This window comes from Myodes glareolus, chromosome 18 (genome assembly GCF_982192425.1).
Source record: "Myodes glareolus chromosome 18, mMyoGla1.1, whole genome shotgun sequence".
NCBI classification, from domain to species: Eukaryota; Metazoa; Chordata; class Mammalia; order Rodentia; family Cricetidae; genus Myodes; species Myodes glareolus.
Genome location: NC_142043.1, coordinates 52,573,384 through 52,591,497, shown reverse-complemented (window position 1 = coordinate 52,591,497; position 18,114 = coordinate 52,573,384). Strand labels below are relative to the sequence as shown.

The window sequence follows — 18,114 nt, the reverse complement described above, 5'->3', positions numbered from 1 at the left end:
AGGACAGTTAAGGACAAAGGTGGCTGAAAATGCTGTAGCAAAACCCATCACTTGGAATACGGATTTTAAAGCTAACTTTTAAAGATTTTTCTTAAACTAAATCATTATTTCATAATATTAAAGAAGAATTTGAAAGGTTAGAAAATCAATCACCCATCTCATCTACCTAAACATTAATTATACTGTCCTCATTTTTGCATATTTTCCCACATACTGCTTGCAGTCCCTTCGTCATGGATGTGATTAGGATTGCGGGGAGGATCCTGTACTGATGGACTTTTATGCTGAAGGGATAGAGGGATGGGACTAGAGTGAGCAAGTTGCCCTTCGGATATGGTTATTTTGTAATTACTCCTCTCCTTTGAAGTAGTTACATTGGATAATTACAACATATTGAATGTTTTTCAACTTTACGGTGCTACACTTATTCTCTGTTCTCATTTTAGATGTGGTTTTGTCTATTAAAAAAAAAAAACTATATAGTGGGAAATCCAGTTTCCCAAGGTAGTAAGAACTGTTGAAGTGTCAAGAGGCCTCCAAAAAAAACCCAGCTTATATCCCCCTTTTATTTCCCCCATTTGTCTTCCCCAAAGCTAGTCCCAAGTGTCACCAACTGGCCTCAGAATCACTATAGCTAAGGACAGCTTTAAACCTGTGGTCCTGCTGCCCCCGTCTCCTGATTGCTGGGATGACAGGCATGCATCACCAGACCCTGTTCAGTCCATGCTGGAATGGCGTCCTGGACTTCCTGCAGGCTCGTGCTAAGCAAGCGCTCTGCCGACTGAGCCTTAGCCCCTACTCTCTGCTTTTCCACAGGCCGTCACTGAGGGAGGTCAGGGCAGGAAGCCAAGGCCGGAACTGAGGCCATACAAGAGTGCCACTTACAGCCTTGTCCGTGATGTGCTCAGTCTGAGTTCTGACACAACTCAGGACCACCTGCCCGGGGTGGCACACCCACAGTGGGCTGGTCCTTCCCACATTGATCTTTAATCAAGAAAATACACAACAAACAGATCTGCCTACAGGCACTATGATAGAGGCATTTTCTCAATTGAGGTTTCTCTTCCCCAATAACTCTGGCTTGTGTCAGGTTAGGGGCAGGGAATAGTCATAAAAGGAATACTAAGTTTGCATGTTAACGACGTGCTCAATATAAAACCATTCTAAGCCATTAAAGGCGGTACACGCCTTTAATCCCAGCACTTGGGAGGCAGAGGCAGGCGGATGTCTGTGAATTTGAGGTCAACCTAGTCTACAAGAGCTAGTGCCAGGAGAGCTAGAGTTGTTACACAGAGAAGCCTTGTCTCAATAAAACCAACAACAAAAGGTCATTCTAGATGGTCTAGTAGGGCAGAAGCCTAAGATTCACCCTGTCTTGTGGTCTTCTAAAATCTTCCTCGTAGCTCCTGTGTAGCAAACACACATCATACAGCAATGGAAATACGAACAGCACTCTAGGTCACTGTTGAGGTAAGCTTTCTCTACTGATTGCACCAATTAAAACCACTTTCAATGGTACAATTAGTAACCCAGCCAACACTCAGTGGCACTGTAGCTCATTAAAACCAGCTCTGGAAACTGCATTTAAGGGGGTGGGAAGGTGGCTTGGCCATTAAGAGCACTGATTGATCTGTTTCAGAGAACCCCACGTTGGTTCCCAGCACCCGCATGGTGCTTGCTGCCATTTATAAATCCAGTCCAGGGGAGCCGACACATCCTCTTATGGCCTCCACAGGCATTGCGTGGACAGCGCACAGGCATACGTTCAGATAAAACACCCTTAGCTATTGGATGGATGGATGGATGGATGGTTGGACGGACGGACAAAGAGACAGATCTATTTAAGACCCAAGTCATGATATATGGACTTGCATGCCATTTGTATGTGGGTATGGGATGGAAAGAACAGACCAGGAGTATTGAGGATTTACAGAAAGAGAACGGCGCACAGTTCTGAGGAGGTGGACGAGCACAGCACTTCTGGGACCTCTGTCTCTGCAGTGCCTGCTCCCATCTTTGCTGTCAGTCGGTGCTATCTATCTATCAACAGAAAATAATAGGATGAGCTAAGTCTGTCAAGAGCTTCTTTGAAGGTGTTATTGTGTGTGTAGCCCTGGCTGTCCTGGAACTTGTTCTGTCAATGAGGCTGGTCTCAAACTCACAGAGATCACCTGCCTCTGACTCCCAAATGCTGGAATTAAAGGTGTGCACCACCATCCCTCCAAAAATAATTTTTAAATGTGTGATATCCGCTTATTTTACTGGGGAAATGGATTTTAAACATTTTCTCATTTTTCCTTGGATCTATTTCTTATTATGTTAAAGTGTTTTGCCTTTATGTTTATATATATATACCATGTGCACACTTGGTATGCAAGGTGGTCAGAAGAGGGTATCGGGTCCCCTGGAGTTGGAGTTACAGATGATATACTATGTGGGTGCTGGGAATTGAACCCGGGTCCTCTACAAGAGCAATGAGTACTCTTAATCACTGGGCTTTCCCTCCAGCCCCACCTTTAAACGTTCTTACACAATTCAAAGCGTGGCAGAAATACAAACCTTACCTAGGCAGGAGACACAGCGTGTGGTTTGACATGGTATGATATCGGTAGGCTAGAGTACTGAATCACGACTTGTGAATCGACGAGCTGTTTCTTCAGGGTAAAACACACGTGAAAAGAAACGCCCAAATGTTTGTAACACCTTTAACGTTGAAGTTTAGAGATGAAGCATGACGGATGAGTTTCCATGGTGATGTGAGAAGTAGAGACAATCCGAAATGCACGTGTGTGGGAAGAAATCATCAGTGTAAACGCCTTGAGACAAGTATTTTTAGCCTAGCTATAAATAAAACAATGAATCATCCGTATGCTATGCAGATTTAAACTGGGTAAATTTAGGATTTTTTTTTTTCATTTTACAAAGCTTCACAGTTTAGAGAGATAGATCTTAAAAGTTCAGATGAATGTCCCCGTGAAGGCTGAGTGGTGATGGAAACCATTGCACGCAGTGTGTGATGGGGATGCTGTCTGTGCTGGCCGTACTCTTTCCGCTGCAGTCACCGGCAGCCAAAGACATCTTAGATGTGGCTAGTGAAAGTGAGGAACTTCATTTCGGCTCGGCGGTAGTGGCACACACCTTGAATCCTAGCACTCAGGAGGCAGAGGCAGGCAGGTCTCTATGAGTTCAAGGCCAGCTAAGGCTCCACAGAGATACCCTGTCTCAAAAAACCAAACTGTGTTTTCCTTTTTAATTAATTTACATTTAAATATTTGCTTGTGTCTGTCATAGTTTTAGGACAACAGTAGGAGCTTAAGCGCTGGCTCAGTGGTTAGAGGTGTTTATTGCTCTTGCAGAGAACCTGGTTCACGTCCCAACTTCCACATGGTAGCTCATTGCCTCTACCTCTAGTCCCAGGGGATCAGACAGCCTCTTGCCTGGGAGGTCACTGCATCCTTGTAGTGCACATACATACATGCAGACACCTTCTCATATACATAAAATTAAATGTACCTTTTAGAAAGCTGAAATGAACTATCCTGTGATGAACATGTCTGGCCGGATTGTTCATTGTGTGAAGATGTTTGCATATCCAAAATTCTTTTGCTCCTAACTCTTTCCACTGACCTCCAGTTAGAGCTATTACCATTCGTGACTTATGCTTGTTTTAAAACACCGTCCTTCCTTGAAGAACTTCTCTACATCATAAGTGTTAAGCCCCAACGGACTAGTTAGTTTTACTATTACTAATCCAGAATACTGAGCCACAACTTAGAATTATGCTATTTGCTCTGAAGTTAATTTCATTATATTAAAAAATAAAATAAAAACACATCTTAAAGTTTATTATAATGCTGAAATGCCTGGAATAAAATGTATTGATGTAATGGCCTACTTTGAAATGCATAAAAAGGAAAATGGATTAATGTTGCTGTAGATATCAGAAAGCAGGTATAAACAGTATGTGGCATTCACTTAGATGTCAGCTGCTCCAAGTGCTTTGTTATATATAGTAAGATGTGCAGGAATGTTAATATATGACAAAATATTACTGTGTTTCTTAATAAAATGCTTTAGCATGTTGTGTGACAAGTAGAAGAATATTAAGAATTTGAAAGTATCTCTTTTCCTCGGGTCTTATCACATCTTTGTTAAATAGAGCCAAGGAGCAATAACAGAGCGTTTACGAAGTTTCAGCATGCATGATTTGAGAGCCATCCAAGGTGAAGAGCCTGTGGGACAGAGACCCTACCAGACTTTGCCAGAAGCAAAGAGGAGAAGCAAACAAGCCAGTGAACCAGCAGGTATGCTTATGTGTTGGAATATGCAAGGGTCTTTCATAAATGGGCTAGGGTTCAAGGTGGCTACTGTAGAATACCTGGGTCCGGAGACAGAGCTCACTTGGTTATTGATACCATTTTTGTCAGGACAGAGTCTTGTGTAGCCTCTGCTAGCCTCAGGCTTTCTATATAGGCTGTCTTCAACCTCTAGATCCTGCCTCTACCTCCCCAGTGTTAGGACTATAGGTGTAAGTGACCACACCCAGCAAAATTTACTTTTTTTAAACATATATTTGGGGCTTATTATTTTGTGGGTTGTCTTTCTGTTTTCCAGACAGGGTGTCATAGGCTTGCTAAGGCTGACCATGAACTTTCTGGTCCTCTTGCATCTAACCTCCCAAGTGTTGGGCTCAGGTGTACAGCACCACATCTGACATCAACCCTAGGGAGAGAGAATCCAGAGATTTGTACAAGCACTCTCTGCCAACTAAACCACATGCCCAGCCCAAGCGTGTCTTTTTGAGTCTCGGTTTTCCTGTGCAGTTTTGAGTTTTGGTTTTACCTGTAGCCCTTTCTTTCCAAATTTTCTCTAAGTCAAACTACTAACTTGGCCTTTTGCTGCCAGCAGAATTCATGAAGCTAGCAGGGTATGGTAGTGCGCACTGGTAGTATCAGCAGTTGGGAAGCAGAGGCAGGTAGATCTCTGTGGGCTCAAGGCTAGCCTGTCTACAGAGCAGGTTCCAGGACAGCCAAGCTTACATAGAAAAACCCTGAGGTGGGGGGAAAAAAAGGAAGAAAGGAAGATTGATCGTGCAGCTAAAAGCAGAGCTGTGGCCTCCCGGGCATCTGTGAGGTTTTAGGAGCTGTGGGCATGGTTCACAGCTCAACCCGTGCTTTAGTTCTGACTGGCCACCAGCATTCTCTGTTCAGACTGTGGATTGACATCTGAGGAGCTCCATGGGTGAGCAGCACTCTGCGAGGTCTGTGAACAAGCGGGGACGTTGACTCACAGGTGAGGAGGCTCAAGCGGATGACGAGCGATGACTCAGAACCGAAATAAGATTACTCCAGCGGGCAATGCGGTGAGGGCGCCACGCCAGTTCAAGAGCTAGCTTGTCGGCGTTTTCTGCAGAAAGGATGAGCCTGTCGGAGCTGCTGTGTCTTGAGTCTGGAGTGAACCGGTGTGGTCTTGGAAGCAGGTGCACACACAAGCAGTCCCTTCACCGTCGTGTCTCGTCGGCAGCAGTCTTCCTTCACGTCCGGGCTGAAAGCTAAAATGCTGAGGATATTCCTTTTTTCTTTAATTCATTTAACTTTTTTTTAATGTGCGTTGCTTATTTGCCTGCATTTTGTCTGTGTGAGGATGTCAGATCCCCTGGCACTGGAGTTACAGACAGTTGTGAGCTGCTTGCTATGTGGGTGCTGGGAATTGAACTCGGGTCCTCTGGAGGACATTCCTTATTAAAGTATTAATCAGTCTTTTAAAAACAGTTCTCTTAAGAGACAGGCTGAAAATTATTATAATAGCTCCAGCTAATTTTTAAAATAAAGTAACAGCCCTCCTTTTTTTCTTTCTTTTTTAAAGACCAAGTTTTATACTGTAGCCTAGGCAGACCTTGAACTCTTGGCAGTTCTCCTGCTTCAGCTTCCCAGATGTTAGCTTCCCACCTAGCCATAGTTCCTCTTCAAAGAGAGGGGCTGGAGAGATGTCTCGTTGTGACACAGAGTGCGCACTGCTCCTGGGAAGAGCCCAAGTTCAGTTCCCGGCGTTTATTCGCAGCTGCCATAACTCTGCCACCGTCTGTGAGCACCTGCACTACGTGCACATGCCCGCATACGGATATGTATGTGTGTACACATACATGTATTAAAAATAATAAAAGTAACTCTTCCACTTTCTCCCCAAAATGAATAACACTTAAAATGGTGGCCAGTGTCTAAAAGGTTATACTCAAACTAACCATTGATCAAAGTAATACTTTTAAGAATGAAGACCCGAAGTTGAACTGTGGCTCAGTTGGTAGAGTGCTCGCCTAGCATACAGAAAGCCCTGGGTTCCAACCCCAGCAGTTCCTAAACGGGGCTTGGTGATACATACCTGTAATCCAAGTGCTCAGATCTTTAGAAAGAGGTGGAAGCAGGAAAGATTAGAAATTCAAGGCCATCCTCAACTACCTAGCAGTTTTTGGTCAGCCTGAACTACATGAGACCTTGAGTCAAAACAAGGGGGGGAGAGAGAGAGAGAGAGAAAGAGAGAGAGAGAGAGAGAGAGAGAGAGAGAGAGAGAGAGAGAGAGAGAGAATGAGAATTATTGTACAGGAAGGAAACAAACACATCTTGCATCCCAAAGAAGACAAAAGGAAGCCATCAGAAATGTTCTCATGATCTGGGCAGAGTGGCACATGCCTTTCATCTCAGTACTCCAGAGGCAGAGGCAGACGGATCTGTGAGTTCAAAGCCAGCCTGGTCTCACTCTGTAAAGTTGCAGCAGAGCCAGAGCTACACACAGAAACCCTGTCAGAAGGAGGAGGAGGAGGAAGTGGGGGTGGGGCAAACAAACAAGAAAGTTCCCCTTGTCAACTGTAAAACTCCTGGGTTCCTCAAACAATCACAGTCCCTTCCTTTGTTCAGAATGAGGGGTGACTGGGCTCAGCAAAGCAAAGTAATTCTGTTCAGGGTCCCATGCAGCTGTGCTCCAGCAGCAGGTGTTAATCTGTGTCCCCTCTGTGTGGGCTCGCAGGAGTCACCTGGCAGCTGCGGTTCCCACAAGACACTGGCAGAAATCCCACTTGGTGCCTTCACTGCATTATTGGTGGTGATTGGAAGGTTGGAGGGGAGGGGAAAAGCCCTGAGCCAGCCTCTTGGACTTTCTGTGAGTTCAAAATGAACTGATCTTTTTGGATGGCAATCTGCCAGGCAAGTGTTCAGAGCTATTTGTCCAGGACCTCTCCTCTCATTCATAATAACAGAAGCCAAGCACCTACAGTGACAGTTGATTAGCCACGAAGACTAACGATGTCCTGTTCCGAGGGGGAGAAATAATAAGTCAGTGAGACAGCGTCTGTTTTGACCCTGTGCTGGAGAGGCTCGGCAGTTGTAGTTGGTGGTCAGGATTAAGAGATGTGAAGCTGTTCAGTGTCTGTACATGCGAAAAAATCCAGAGGTATTCTGAAAGGTTAACACTGTCTAGTTCTATGTTCTATGCAGTGGGGCTTTTTGTTTTTGTTTTGTGTGTGTTCTGTTGTTTGATTGGGAGGGTGTTGTTGCTTATCTGGTTTTTTAGTTTTAATTCATTACTCAGTCAGAAATAACACAATATTCTTATATTTTTTTGTTTGTTTGTTTTGTTTTTGAGAAAGGTTTTCTCTCTGTAGCCTTCACTGTCCTGGAACTGGTTCTATAGAGCCGGCTGGGCCCAGACTCACAGAGAACCACCTGCTTCAGCCTCCCAAGTGCTCTACCACCGCCTGGCTAATACTCTTACTTTGAAAAAAAATTTAAAAATACAGTAGAAAACTCAAAAAATGACAGCCTCTATTTTTTTCTGATTTATTTTCTTCACTATACAAGAATGATTTTTTTTAAGCAGCTACTTGGCAGTTTAATAAAGGAGAGATCGAAATTACGTAAGAGCCTGCTTCCCTTGACATATAACGGTCTGGGGCTGTCAGCAAGGCTCAGTTGGGTGAGTACAGGAACTTGTCACCAAGCATGATGGCTTAGTACATTTCCAGGACCCGAGTGATAGAAGGCAAGAGCGACCTTGAAACGCACACATGTCTTGCTTGGCTTGCTCACGTAAATAAATAAATTAACTTTTTTTAGAAAAGACAGAGGACTAGGGAGATGATTTCACGGTTAAAAGCAAATACATCTCTTTCTAAGAACCCCAGTTTAGTTCCCAGCATTCATGTTGGTCAGTTCAAGGAAGGCATACTGTAACTCCTGTTCCAGAGGAGTGGGGACTCTCCTCTGGTGTCTGTGGACACCTGCACGTACATGCACACACACATACACATGTTGAAGATTAAAATAATCCAAAAAAAAAATAGCTGGGGCATGGTGGCCCAGGCCTTTAATCTCAGCACTCGGGAGGCAGAGGCAAGTGGATCTTTGTGAGTTCGAGGCCAGCCTGGTCTACAAAGCCTGTTCCAGGACAGCCAGAGCTGTTACACAGAGAAACCCTATCTTGAAAAACCAAAATAATAATGATGATAATAATAACAAACAACAACATAAATCCCTTCAAAATACTCCCTAACATCTCTTCTGAGAGAGAGAGAGAGAGAGAGAGAGAGAGAGAGAGAGAGAGAGAGAGAATATGACTTCATTTTACCCTAAATAAGGAACATCTCCCTACTTCCTTGAATTTCCTCCCATCAGCCTCCGGCCTCTGTTGCCCCAGCCCCTCCACAGTCACACTCAGTGCTGCCTGGAATGTGCTACTCTTGACTACTATAGGAAAACAAAGGATTCTGGCCAAAATGATGTCTGATTCTGCTTCCAAATCCTTCCTGATTTCGAGCCTAGATGTTTGGCAGCCTAAAATTGTTATTGCCTAATATATAATTAACGTCATTTATGTTATTATGAGAGTGAAAAGCGTATTAGCAACTGTTCACAATTTGCATGGTAAGTCTCGAATTATTTGTGTTCTGGGCGAGCTGACTGACAGACATTTGTTCCACCCCATTTTTCTGATGGAAAACTTCATCCCCGTTTCTTCCTGGGCCCTTATCTTGTGCTCCTTATCTTTATTAGAAAGGGCTTTAAAACTTCTTAGGGCCACATGACTGCGCGCACACCCCCACCCCTGTCTTCACTGCCTTAGACTGGCCCTTGTCTGGCTTTCGCCAGGAGCCTCGGGTTTTGGTTCTCAAAGCTATGGTCATCATCCCCCAGGGCTTGTTAGAGATGCTCATCTCTGCTCCCCCGCCCCTAGGCCTGCTGAATCACAAGCTTCCACGGGTGGGGCCCAGCGATGTGTACTGACACATTATCCTGATAAGACACGCTAGAGTCTGAGGGCCCTGCCTTCAGGGATGGGGTGCTCTTGCTCCTGACTCGCAACCTGGAATACTACTAGGATTCTTACAGTAGACATCCCTCCTGGATGCCTGCATAGCCATCAGAAATGAGTATTTATTGGTCCACATAACAGCCACTTAGCTGGCCTTGTGGTCACTGGCTGATCTTGTGCTGAAGGTCTCCTCTTAACACCTGTCTTATGGCCAGTGGTTTCTGTCAACGGAAACTGCCCGGCTTGATCAGCACTGTAACCATGCCCCAGTGAACTCACCTTTCCGATTGCAGCCCTTTGCATCTTTCCTGGGCTCCCCCATCATTTGACCAACAATGTGACAAGTAGGGGAGGGGCTTGGGTTCTAATTAAAATCAAAGGCACAAATGATACCCTAAAACACAACATTTGGGTTTTGTGCAACTCATGTGGGGGTGAAAAGAAACTCTACAACATATCTGATTATTTTTCTCTGAGGGCCTTTTTTTTTTTTTTTTTTTTTTTTTGGTTTTCTTTTTAACAGTGTGTGGGTGTTATTTCATTGTTTGGAAATTTTTAGGAGAGCCCGGGGGTTTTTTTGGTGTTATTTGGCTTTGTTCTTGTTGTTTGGGTTTGGCTTGTTTGTTTGGTTGGCTGGTTGGTTGGTTCTTCAGAGACAGGGTCTCTCTATGTGACTCTGGCTGTTCTGGAGCCCATTCTGTAAATGAGGCGAGCTTCAAACTCCGAGATTGGCCTGCCCCTGCCTTCCAAGTGCTGGGATTAAGGATGTATGACGTGTGTCGCCACAGCCTGCCTGGTTTGGGCACTTTAAAATCTTAGATATTATTATTGTGCACTTAGAGGTCAAAAGGCCACTCTGGAGTCATTCTCTTATTCTGCCTTTTTCCGTGTGTTCTCAAACTCGAGCTGAGTCACCTGGCCAGTCCTCTTTTAACGTGGGGTCGTACCTTTAACTCAGGCAGACCTTGGACACAATCAGTCCTTCTCTGCTTCCTGAGTTCTTGAGGCCACCGGTGTGTATCTTGTCTGACTGTGTAGTGTGTGCTCCTCTCTCGTTCTCACTGTATTCCTTTGAGGCAGGGTCTCTCCCTCAATCCGAGGGGCACGTATCTTTGCTAGGCTGACAACCTGGAACTCCCCAGAGATCCTCTTGTCTCTATCTGTGCGCACCTCACACGCATACACACACAGCAGGGGAGTTGCAGGAGTCTAGAGGCCCATGTCCAGATTTTACTTGAATCCTGGGATCTGAACTCGGCTCTTGTTGTGCTTATATAAGTGCTCTTACTTACTGAGCTGGCTCCTGAGCCCTCTAACTTATTGTTCATAGTGAGAATGGACTGCTGGCCATGGTGCCATCACTGAATTCCAGCCCAGCCTGGGCTACAGAACAAGACTCATCTCAAAAAAAAAAAAAGTAGGCAAATGAGTAAACGCTGTCAGGGAGAAGTTGCTGTCAGGGAGAAGTTCGTCCGGAAATGAGTCCTCTGATTCTTATCTGCAACAAAGGTTCACTGAGAAGGGCCGGGGGCACTTTCCAGACAGCGGGCAGAGCGACCCCAGATAGACCCTCATGTCAGGCAGGTGAAGAGGCAGGCTAACTGTGGCCTCTGTCTAAGACATTGCTCTTCTTGGCCATTTGTTTAGCCTACGGAATTCCAGTGAAAGATGGAGGTGAGCAAACAGACGAAGAAGCTGAGGGGCCGTACTCGGATGATGAGATGGTGACTCACAAGGGGCTGCGGCGATCCCAGAGCATGAAGTCTGTCAAGACCATCAAAGGCCGCAAAGAGGTCAGTGTGCATCGGGTAATTGTCTTCCTAATGATCGTGTGAGGGGTTCCTTCTGCTTTGTCATTACTGACAGTAAATGACTGAACAAAGGATTTGGGGAGAGGGCAGCATGCAGTTCAAATCTGTCACTAAAAGCGGGGTGTGGTGGGAGCTCTAGGGGCACCCCCCAGCACCACACCAGAAATTTTGAAATAGGAAAGTTCTTATTTTGTGCCCTACGTAGACAGTGGTGTTCCCATCTAGCAAACCCCACAGTTACTCTAGTGACTGACTTTGTCCTCGGCAAGACGTAAATAGTAAGTCAGTGTTTTCATCTGGGATTGGAAATGTCCTGTGTACTGCGTGTCACCAGCTCCATTTCTGTGGGTGTTCTTAGTAAGGTTGTAACTGGCAAGAGTGTTGCTTCGATGACTGATTGATTTGGGTGCTCTACCGGCTTTTGAACCAAGGGCCCCGTGGAGGCAATGCGGCCACTATACTTCTGAGCTACGTTCCCAGCACATTTTATTTTAGACAGGGTCTCAGTAAGTTTCCCAGACTGACCCAGAGCTCCTTCTGTGACCAGAGTAGAGTTTGAACTTACGGTCCTCCTGTCTGGCCTTCCAAGATAGTTGACTCTTTATATCTGAAGAATAAAACAATTACTATGATGATGAGCTATTAAATCCTACCTAGTTAGCAGGGTGATGGTGGCACACACCTTTTGTCCCGGCACTCGGGAGGCAGAGGCAGGCAGATCCCTGTGAGTTTGAGGCCAGCCTGGTCTACAGAGTGAGTTCCAGGACAGCCAGGGCTGTTACACAGAGAAAGCCTGTCTTTAAAAAAAAAAAAAAAGAAAAGAAAGAAAAGAGAAAAAAAAAAGAAATAAAAAAAAGAAAAGCCTGCTTAGTTTAAAAGAGCAGTCAGTCGTTTTGTTCTTCTTGTTTTAGTTTAGGTTAGTTTTAGCTAGTATACAAAATAACAAACGTCCTTATGACATTTTTAATACATAGTTACTTTGGGTTATCTTTTGTTTGGCTTGGGTTTGGGTTTTTGGTGGTGGTGGTGGTTTTTGTTTGTCTCCTGGCAGGGTTTTTCTGTGTCCTGACTCACTTTGTAGACCAGACTGGCCTCAAATTCACTAAGATCCGCCTGCCTCTACCACCACTACCTGACTGGGTTACCTGTTGTTAATACTAACACTTTTCTTTCTTCAGGTGCGGTATGGTTCGCTCAAATATAAAGTGAAGAAGAGACCACAGGTGTATTTTTAGTGTCTACGCCTCACCTATCTCAAGACAAATAACCCTAACAAATCAACTTCATATTCTAACTCGATGCATTCAGGACTTAGACTTTAATTCTTCTGACTGCAGCAAGGACGGGATTTACTTTAATAATTTTAAAGAGTTTGTGTTTCTTTAACAATTACTTTTAGATATTAACTGCTAAATGTACTTAAGTAAGGTTTATTGATATACATGTCTATAACAGCAGTTACAGACAGAGAATCACATTATCCGATTTCATCAGCAACACTGAGTGTCTGGGATCTAAGGATAAAACACAGACCCAGGGTATACTTGAAAAGTCTCTCCTTCAGGATATACAACTTGCCTTTCTAGTGTTGCATTGTGTTTACACCCATCCATGCTGCCCGCATCTGTCACAGGCGAGTGGTGACAGCCACTGAGCAGCCAGTGTCGTGACAAAGACATAGTGTAAGGTGGTGACATGTCCTTTACATAAGCCTTGGAGTCGTTCCACCATGAGTTCAAAGTTTTTGAAGCAGATGTTTGAAAACCAGATGTCCACACAGCACTTTCCTGGCTGGTTTTTGCACACTTGAAAATTGTTTACTTATTTTATGACTGTACATTTACTTTAAATTTTATTGATGCTGTCTTTTTTGTTGTCTTATATTCTGACATGTCAAAATTATGCCTTCAAATGCATCATCTCCCTTTCCTATGTGTTTGTTTTATTTGTTAAACTCATTTGATTTATAGTAGAGACACATAGCTAACACTCATTAAATTTTTACTTTTTGATTTTTGCTTTTTGAGATAAGGTCTCTTGTAGCCCAAGGGTGGCCTTAAACGACCGATCCTATTCTTGCTTCCACCACACAGTTGCTGGGATAACAGGTGTATCTTATCACACCTGGCTGATTTTAGCTGCTTTTTCGTTATATTCTTGACATCTAAGAAGTTATTAACATTAACCAGTTTCCATAGTTGAATTTGATGTGTTTTTATCAACAACAATTATATTATTTTATGTTTTAAGATGTAGATTTTTGGAAGAGAGTCAAGACCAGTATGGCACTTAGTGTTTTCTGCTTTCTTGCATTCTTGCTTTTTTTTTGTTTGTTTGTTTGTTTTTGAGGGTTATTTTGTTTTGGTCGGTTGTTGGGGGGGCAGTTAGTGACAGGGTTTCTTTGTGTAGCCTACGTTGTCCTGGAACTCGCTCTGTAGACCAGGCTGGCCTTGGACTCACAGAGACCCACCTGCCTCTACCTCCCGAGTGCTGGGATTAAAGGCATGCGCCACCACTGCCCGGCTGCACTCAGTGTATTCTGACTCCTGGAACTGCCCAGTGACCACACCCCTTTCTCAAGCGTGGCAGACGCAGGTGCTGTTTTAGAGACCTGGTGGTAACTAAAGTCATTTGAATCTTTTTCCTGGCTGAGTTTATTCCCTGAAGATGAGTGTCAAGATAGGACACAAACATAGTTGATGCCACATAGCACAGGCTCCCAGAAAAAGATCACCTTTTTAATATGAGAGATATAGAGGGATTGAACTCGGAGGTTCATTTCAGGTTGCCCTACTAACTGCACTGTGAACCTTAAATCAGTGTATCTGGGATGATGGATAATCAAAATTTCAATAATCAAACAATATCTACTTGAGGGTGTCTGAGTATCATTCATGCATGACCTCTTGATGCTACCCTGAATATTTCCTAAACACCAAATATATAACAACAAAAAATTCATTTTTTTCTCCAAAGCTTAATCTACTTTGCTTTGACTCATAACGTCTTTGTTACTAGAAGACTTCTATTCAAACATCTATAAAATCACATAATAAATTATTGAAAAGAGTGTTATTTATTTGGCCTGGACCTGTCCTGCTCTGTATAAACGCCATGCTGCCTGCTTGGTTTCCCGGGCAGAGGCAGTATTACCTGATAAGGCAATTGGATAAAGTAAGTTACTCTGTCTCCATGGGGACTGATTGGCACCATTTTATCTTTTAAAAGTCCAGTGTCTGCATTAAACCTGCCCTTTGGAGCCACTGGTATATGCCATGCTTGACACAGGCAAGGCCTGGAGTTCAATCCCAGAATTTAAAAAAAAAAAAAAAAATCAGAACAAACTTACCCATCCTTTAAGGAGTTCATATACTATTTGTTTTCTCTTTTGATTTTTTTGTTTTGTTTTGTGAGACAGAGTCTCACTGTGTAGATGAGGCTGTCCTACAACTCACTGTGTAGACCAGGCTGGCTTACAAGCTCCCCATGATCCACCTGCCTCTGCTTTCTCTGCCTTCTACGTGCTGACACTAAAGGTGTGCGCCACCATGCCCAGCACGTAGTTTTTCTTCTGTTTTGTTTGAGACAAAGTTTTACTCTAGCCAGCCTGAAACTCACTATGTAGCCCAGGCTAGCCTCGAATTTGTGGCCACTCTTCATGCTTCAGCCTTCTAAGTGCTGAGATTACAGGTGCGTACCACCATCACACCATGTTTCCTGGGCACAATTACTACCTTGTAGAATCAGGTGCCACCCTGCCTCCGATCTAACGCTGGCCGTCGTATCCACTGTCCTTCTCATTCCCAGCCCATACTTGGGCATATTACAGCCGTTGACATGCTTCGTGCATTTGATGCTGTCTGTCCTGCCTCTCATGCTTTGGTTCTGACCTCCACAGTCACGTGTCATACATAGTACAGCCTTTTCTTTGAACTTTGTGTACTGAGCTAAAGGGCTTTTTTTGTTCTGTGTCTTTGATGGTGGAGCTGGTCTTGTTTGCTTCTCTGCTTTTGAATCTGCCGATTTTTTTTAAGAGATGTAAATTTATTCATAGACCACAGTGCCTTGACTTAACCCCACTGCCGATTGAGGCGCCAGCATGCAATGCACACGCCTGTTTAGGGCACTGTTTCTCTGCCTTTTGGCTTTTATCCAAAAATTACAGCCTACTAGTATCTTATCTGACTATCCAGTCATTCAGTGTGATCACTAATACCGAACTATTCCCCATACTTAACTATTGTTTAAGCATGAGAATTGCTACAGTTTATATGCCTCTCTTTTCTTTTTCTTTTCTGGTATTAAAAGGAGCCATAAGTACAGCTGGAGAGACAGACAGCTCAGTGTTTTAAGAATGCATACTGCTCTTACAGAAGACCCAGGTTCAGTTCTTAGCACTATACCTGGTAGGAAGTTCACAACTGCCTGCAGCTCCAGCTCCAGCTCCCTTTCTGATGTCCAGGTGCAGCTGCACGCATGTGTGAACATACCAGCACACGGATATACGTACATAGCCATAATTTAAAATAAAGAAAAGTCTGTGGGAAACAAAAAGGAAGCAGAAATAATCTGATTGCTAAATGCACAATTGTATGAGCCCACCCCACACTGCCCGTCAGATGCCATCCACACACGCCGCTGTGTGTTTTCGATGGCTAAAATAATGAGATCCGGCCACCGCTGCTGGCCAGATCACTGCATGGATGAAGCAGAACTAACTACTCGCATGTTTTCAGGGATCTTATTCCGTGTGTCACCACCAAAGACTTCCACAGTGTTATAAAGCATGTAAATACTCGAAAATTATGTCAAACATTGGTTAAATGCTTCTACTACTTCCTTCTCTGTACTTTTGGGGAGATGCCTGAACCTTTATGGTATTACTATAATGTCTTACATTAACTGTAAATGTTTGTTTGTTTTTTTTTCTGAATTGGAATAGGCTAATTTTTCATTTAGTGTCTTTCATTGGGAAAACTAAGGAGATCTTAATAGATCTAAATATAGAACTCTAAATACAGACTCCAAAGCTGTTTCCTCTGTCCTCTCCTTTTTAGGTTGATTTATTTGTTAAACAGTCGGGTAAATTTTGAGATGATTGCTGCTTTGTGATTTGTAGCATTTCTACAAAAACATACTCTAAGGTTAAGGTTTTCTGAAAAGAAAGTCTCTTTTTTCCTAAGTACTTTTGTAATCTTTTAGGTGTGTTCTGCAGATTGACCCTTTTGAATATTGTATATCAACTCTTTTTAAGCATTGGCCCTGACTTAACAATTTTTTCTTCTAATGTTTTTTAACTCTGTGTACTTTAATACTTTAAGCAAAAATAACTTTGTAAGATCTCTGTTAAACTGCCCTCAAGCCCTGTACGTGGGTGACTCTGCTAATGTATTTGGGTAATTTTTACAATAAAACTCATTGTATTAGGGGCAGTTGGGTATTTCTTTGTGTTGGCATCCCTGTGTTAAACTCCGTGAATGTTTTTTATTACTCAACATGTCTTGATTTAGTAACAGACAACATACATGTCCCTTGGACTGCAGTCAACGGAGCAAGTCACGACTCTTGTTCCTTTCTGTAAAGCTTGTCACAGGCCGAGGACGGCGTCCCGGGTTGTGGAGTTTGGATGCTAGACAGAGAAGCAGGGAAAATGGCATGGGAACTCTGTCACCATAGACCGACTGGCTGTCTCCAGCGTAGAGTCTAACAGAGAATTCCAATTTCTGTATCCTGGAAGTGTTCTGGAGCGCCGTCTGTTTGAGAGTCTGTTTGCTTCGAATTTAAAGATGAACCCTCCTGAAAAGCTCCCTTGCATGGCTTCGCTATGAGAGGCAGTGTATGTTAAAGTGGTTTCAGGTAGCATTGATTGGAAATGGAGTTGCAGTTTTCAGCCTGATGATGAGGCATATGCTTGCCGTGACCAAACAGGGCTGTAAATTTAGCTAGAAATTCAAAAGAGCACAGTGAACTTGTGAAGTACTTCATTGCTGCTTGTTTTTTCCTTGGGGTTTTATTTTGCCCTTGTAGGAGTTAACTGTTCTTACAGAGATGTGTGGAACAAAAGCCACGCCAGAGATGTGTTGTTCCTGGAAGACATTGCTCTTTTACCTGCATAAATATATATATATATATATATATATCTGAGAGTCTGGAAGCCTCCTCTGAATGCCCTAGAGCCGGTAATCTTTTTAAATTTCTATTGAAAGTGGAACAGGCCTTTAATCCCATCATGGGAAGCAGAAGCAGGGTGAGTTCAACACCAGCCAGGGCCACATAGAGAAACCCTGTCTAAATAAATAAATTGCTTTTTGAAAGACAGTTCTTCAAGTTGGTGTTTTAAAGCATGAGACTGATACTTTTGCCTGTCTGTAGGTTACTAAAGAACTGGGCTGGACAGCAGAAGCTGCAGGCAGCAGGCATGCGTGTGCTTTGCATACGTCCATGCAGGCTAAACAATCAAACACATGAAGTAAATTTTTGAGAAAAGTATAGAAAAATTGCCAGGTCTTTGCTTACCCAGGGGTGTCATGTTAGGAAAGGGGAGAAGGCCAGGCATAGTGGTGCACACCTTGAATCCCAGCACTGGAGAAGCAGAAGCAGGTTGATCTCTGTGAACTGGAGGCCAGCCAGGACTGCATGGTAAGACCCTCAAAATAAAGTAGGGTATTTGCTGTTATATGCTAATCAAGTTACCATCCCTTTTTATAGATCCAGTAACATGCATCAATTGCCCAGTTTGTACCATAGTGTGGTTATCTTTCAAGACAGCCTAGCTAAGAAGACAGAATAACAATTTAAGGGAATTCTTGTTTTGAAAGAGTGAATCCACTGTTATCAAAATGTCTGTATTATTCTGGAGTTTCTTGTAGGTAGATCCTTGAATAAATCTTTTTCCCCCCATGATAGATTTTCTCCTTGTAATAGTCCTAGCTGTTCTGGAACTTGATTTGTAAACCAGGCTGACCTCAAACCCACAAAAATCTGCCCTCTCTGCTTCCCAAGT

General features: G+C 43.6%; 1 protein-coding gene across 1 annotated transcript in view; it reads left to right on the top strand.

Annotated features, from left to right (window-relative positions):
• The window catches only part of Reep3 (receptor accessory protein 3), a 78,004-nt gene extending 61,461 nt beyond the window's left edge, over positions 1 to 16,543 (top strand). The window contains exons 6-8 of the mRNA XM_085679718.2: positions 4,160 to 4,304; positions 10,948 to 11,093; positions 12,290 to 16,543. Of these exons, the coding sequence (XP_085535844.1) occupies positions 4,160 to 4,304; positions 10,948 to 11,093; positions 12,290 to 12,346 (348 nt within the window). The 3' untranslated portion in view covers positions 12,347 to 16,543. The remainder of the gene's footprint in view (positions 1 to 4,159; positions 4,305 to 10,947; positions 11,094 to 12,289) is intronic.
• The last annotated feature ends 1,571 nt before the right edge of the window (positions 16,544 to 18,114 follow it).